The sequence below is a fragment of the Cryptomeria japonica genome, chromosome 4 (genome assembly GCF_030272615.1).
Source record: "Cryptomeria japonica chromosome 4, Sugi_1.0, whole genome shotgun sequence".
In the NCBI taxonomy this organism is placed as follows: domain Eukaryota; kingdom Viridiplantae; phylum Streptophyta; class Pinopsida; order Cupressales; family Cupressaceae; genus Cryptomeria; species Cryptomeria japonica.
The window spans coordinates 116913781-116918636 of NC_081408.1; the positions used below are offsets into that span (position 1 = coordinate 116913781).

The 4856-nt window shown below is 34.0% G+C and overlaps 1 protein-coding gene across 1 annotated transcript; it reads right to left on the reverse strand.

Moving 5' to 3' along the window:
- Nucleotides 1-897: 897 nt before the first annotated feature.
- Nucleotides 898-4459, reverse strand: LOC131074150 (cysteine-rich receptor-like protein kinase 10). Its single transcript, XM_058010720.2, has 7 exons — nucleotides 3561-4459; nucleotides 3129-3272; nucleotides 2879-3024; nucleotides 2584-2794; nucleotides 2272-2506; nucleotides 1559-1709; nucleotides 898-1463 (listed from the first exon to the last, which is right to left on the reverse strand). The coding sequence occupies exons 1-7, from the start codon at nucleotides 4402-4404 to the stop codon at nucleotides 1083-1085; spliced, it is 2112 nt and encodes a 703-aa protein (XP_057866703.2). The 5' UTR covers nucleotides 4405-4459; the 3' UTR covers nucleotides 898-1082.
- Nucleotides 4460-4856: the final 397 nt, after the last annotated feature.

The following is a 4856-nucleotide window of genomic DNA, read 5'->3' on the forward strand; positions in this document are numbered from 1 at the left end:
ACCAACATAAAGTTGTGTGAGGAAGCCCAATCATGGTCTTTGAAGAGGCCATAGTGTTATTTGTCAAAAAAAGGAGACAATCCTTCTACGAGAGGAGAGAAGATCACAAGTTTTGTGAAAACTAGAGAAATTATTTTTCAGCCACTAATAAGCAACCATGTGTGAGAAAGTCAAATCCAAGTCTTAGAAAAGGCTTCAAGGAGTTAAAAGTCAAGAATTTGCAGTCTAAACAAAGATCGCCGCATTATGGATCGTGGTAGGAGTTAAGCCCGTTGAAGCCGAATGAAGATACAATTGTTCTTTTTGTTAAATCCATCAGTGGTTGAAATTAAGGGAGAGATAATTGTTGGAATATTGTTTAGTAATTCCTCCCACTTGCATAGTTTTATGCTTTTAGTTTTTCAGTTTTATTTGGAATGATTATGCACAAAAACTGTTTGAATTTTTTGTTTTATTTCTAATAATACAAGTTTTCCAAAATCTAGATGTATCTAAAACCTATATATAATGAGACAGTCATAATTCATTATCTATCAATTAGTCTGATCTTTGATTTGTTGATCAAGAAGTTCATGTAATCTCTTGAATCAATAGAATAGTTTATTTGTGTTCCAATTTTATATTTCTTTCACTCATAACCCCTATCATGTAACAAATTGATTTTGAAAAAACAATTCTTTAATTTTGATTAAAATAAATCCCCTTTTCCTTCATCAATACCCTCTAATCTTTTCATATAATCATAAACGTGTAGAGATTGATAGTGTCCTATATTACTGTCTTGTGAGATAATCACAACTACGTGCTTCTTTGGGTTGAATGTTTCTTGGCTATTTATAAATATCTTATATGACTTTACAAAGTTTCAAATTATAAAATAGCACTTAAAGTTACAGAAACTGTCCATATGCCGTCAAATTCAGCTTTACATGAAATAAGGTAAGCCCTACTAAATTTTAACTGACAGCTGGCCCTCAATGAACTCTGATTAAGCATTTACATAAAGTGCATATATACCAACACTCGTATGGAATTCATAGTTGTTGTTTATGTTGAAACTTGATAATTCATGGTATGTGAAATCACCTAGTTTCTAATTCTGTAATTGAAGCATCGTTTACTGAAGGAATCCCTGATGAAGATGACGTAGTTGCCCCATAAATCTGTGATGTTGTTATGATTTTATGCTCGTGAATTCCCCAACTTGACATTGACTTTGCCTCTGGTTTTGGAGAATGGCTCTCACCTGTACTTACAAAAACAGGCTTTGAAGGATTTGGCAATGTCACTGAACTGCTAGAGATCATCGTAATAACATCAGACATAACTGGACGAAGTGCTGCATTTGCTTGTACACACAGAAGCCCAACATGAATGCATCTTAAGACTTGCTCTTGACTGACTCCCGATGCCTCCGAATCTACCATATTCAGCGCATTTCCTCCGTGGAATAGTGTCCATGCCTGCATTACATGCCATTAAATCACTACAATATGGTTGCCTAACATTGAAATGTAGCAGTTGAGACAAATGGGTAATAGGAAATCCATTTTCTTACCCATTCTACAAGGTGTTGCATATCATTGGGAAGATGATTATCATTGTTTTTCCTTCCACTAACTATCTCGAGCAGCACTACTCCAAAACTGTAAACGTCTACTTTAACTGACAGTTGCCCTCGCATTGCATACTCTGGAGGCATGTAACCACTGCATTTGAATTCAAATTGTGAAGATTGTTTTCAAATAATTAAAAACAATAGCGCAATGAAAATTAAGCTTAATGTATTGAATTAAGAGAATACATATAGCAGGAGGGTTATGCATAGTTCTTAAAAGGTAAAATATCAAATAAGTTATTTAGTTAACTCTTGATCATTTTTATGGTAGAATATTATTTTGTGTAATGTTTCAATTTTTATGGATTTTTCTCAAAATTTAAACAATGAATATTATTATACAAACTCAACATAATATTAAAGAAGAGGACCAATAGTTTACATCTTATATTGTAGGTTCTCCAAACTGACATGGAGTCACATGAATAATAAAAATTACATTAACATTAAAGAAGAGGACAAAGTGACTAGATACCCTATGCCCTTAGCTATATTTATATATATAAAAAAGTTTTAAAAATTACTCACAGATGGAAAATAATGGATCTATAATAAGACTATTGAAAATTAATTTAAAATTCAAATTCAAATTCTTAACCAAGACCAATTTAAATGTTAAAGCACACAAATTGGATTATCATCACGATGCTTACTATGTGCCTGCAACTCTTGTATGGATATGTGTCTTGTCTTCAGGAAAAAGTTTAGCTAGACCAAAATCAGCTATCTTCGGATTGAGTTTGTGGTCAAGCAAGATATTGTTTGCTTTAATATCTCTATGAATGATTCTCAATTGTGATTCTTGGTGAAGGTAGAGAAGCCCACGAGAAATTCCAATGATGATATTATAACGCTTTTGCCAGTCTAACTCTTTACGCTTCTCTGGATCTGTAATCCCAATTTTGAAAACGTTAAGTCACCCTTTCATCTTTTCTAAAGAAAATTAAGGTTCAATAGTCACTTACCAAAAAGAAACGTGTCTAAGCTCTTGTTGGGAAAATAGTCATAAACAAGCAACCTTTCATTTCCCTCTACACAACAGCCTAGCAACCTCGCAAGGTTCCGGTGCTGAACATTGGCCACCAGTTTTACTTCATTCATAAATTCTTTCTTGCCTTGTTTAGATCTGGCAGAAAGTTTTTTCACGGCTATCTCATTTCCATCTCTAGTTCTCCCCTGAAACATTAAAAGTAGATTTAGAACTCTATATATGTTGTTAAATTAATAAAACTTTACACCATAAAAAATGTGTCGACCCACCTTGTATACTGCACCAAAGCCTCCCTCTCCAAGTTTATTGTTGTCATGGAAATTTTCTGTTGCTTCTACTAGAGCTTCTAAGCTATAGATCAAATTTTGGTCTTGCATTAACCCAGTTTCAGGGAAAAATCCATGTATCTCTGTAGCTATAGAAAATAATGAGAGAAAAGTGGGTAAGCCTACAGAATTCGTTACACTAAAACCACAACCAGAAAAACTGAAAATCAGAAACACATTTTTGAAGGAGCACCTTCGTTAGGAGTACCAACAGTTACTGGTTCCTTAAAGAAAAGAGATTTAATCCTTTTTCTGAATATGATCAGAGAAATAAATAAAGCCAGGATGATGCCTCCCACAAGCCCCAAAGTGATAGGTATTGTTTTTGACGCTGTTTCTGCAAAGTACAGTTTAATAGTTGTTTACTACAATTCTAAAACTATGACATTAAAATGAAAAGAAGAAAACTGGGTTACACATCTAGGAGATGGCTGTTAGCAATTAAAATAAATAAATCTAGAAGGTCACACGTTTGCATATATCAAAAAACAAACTAACAAATCAATACGTATATGCTGATATTGGGTTATAGCTTCAGGTAAAACAGGTCACTCGATTAGAATTAACATTCAAAAGATGGATCAATTAAATAATATTAAGAACAAAATAAGCTGAAGAGACTTACTTTCTGGTGTGGAAGTAGGTGGATGTATAGACTCCTCAGGGGACGGAGAGGGAGAGGGCGAGGGCGAGGGCGTGGGCGAATCTGCAGAGCGGAAAAAGTAGTATATCTCAAACCTTGCCTTGCAGCTTCCGCTCTGAAACTGGGCTCCTCCTTTTGTGGAACAGCAATCGCTCAGATTTGCTCTTGCTTTAGCCAGGCATATTCTGCAATCTTGTATTGATATATCTCTCCAACACTGAACTAAACCATACAATATACCAGTAGCATTATATTTGGCTGTTCCAGCAGCGAAACCCTTATTTGCAGGGATGTAAGCTTTGTCTGACAGATTCGACAGAAGGCTGCTCGTTGTGTTCTCAAAAGCATCTCTACTTTTACTAATATCCACCGTGTTCAACAAGGAAATTCCTGTAGTGTCTAGTGTTGAAATGAAATTAGAGTTCCAATAGCGCATGAAGCAGTCATCCAACCATATTTTCCCACCTATGTCGTTGGGGCAAAGGTCGTGAATGGTGTTATTTGCTTCCACTGCACATTTTGAGCATCTCTCTACTGATATATTTCCAGTGCACTGGAGCAGACCGTATACCTTACTGGGAGATTGGCCATGGGAAGAAGTGTTAAACCCTGAACTTTTAGGTGCATTAAGATACAGATCGTTGATAACTAGGTTTAAGTTTGTGGAATAGGTGCTGCCATTGGTGAAAGTTGAGGAATTATCGCATGTGTGCCATACGTAGGTGCATATGACTGAAGGGAAATTGATTACAAACAGTAAGAGGACGAGGGTTGGAAGAAAAGTTGTTCCTCTGTAAGAAAGAGAAGCCAAAGAGTTGTACTTCATCTTCTTGTTATTTTTTTATATTTTTTTTCAGTCTTTAGTTTGGGTCTTAGCCAAGCTCTCAATGGATTCATGTAATTTTTAAACAGTTTTGATCAATAAAAGTAGGATAAATAATTTCTAGACAAGTTTCTAGAATAATTATACATCAAAATAGATGTTAAAAATGAATATTAATTTGATAAAAATAAGATAAATATTTAATATTTTTAAGTGCAGCACAAGAGGTAAAACTGTTAATCAATTCTTTGACTATTAGAACCGATGATGTTTATCTAAACTGTGAGTAAACAATAGAACCACTTATTTTCTTTAAGAAATTATTAAATTTTAGATACGTTTCTAAAATAATTTAAAATCAAAATAAATGTCAAAAATGAATTTAAAATCAAAATCATAAAAATAAACAACTATAAAACGTGTCATACCATATCTTTCATTAAATTTTTTATCAA

What these genes read in the sequence shown, in the direction of transcription:
- LOC131074150 (XM_058010720.2), bottom strand. Translation starts at nt 4,404, where the DNA reads ATGAAGTACAACTCTTTGGCTTCTCTTTCTTACAGAGGAACAACTTTT. An exon ending in TGTTGGTACTCCTAACGAAG is followed by an intron (nt 3,025 to 3,128) that starts GTGCTCCTTCAA and finishes TATTTTCTATAG; the next exon opens with CTACAGAGATACATGGATTT. An exon ending in ACAAGAGTTGCAGGCACATA is followed by an intron (nt 1,710 to 2,271) that starts GTAAGCATCGTG and finishes ATTCAAATGCAG; the next exon opens with TGGTTACATGCCTCCAGAGT.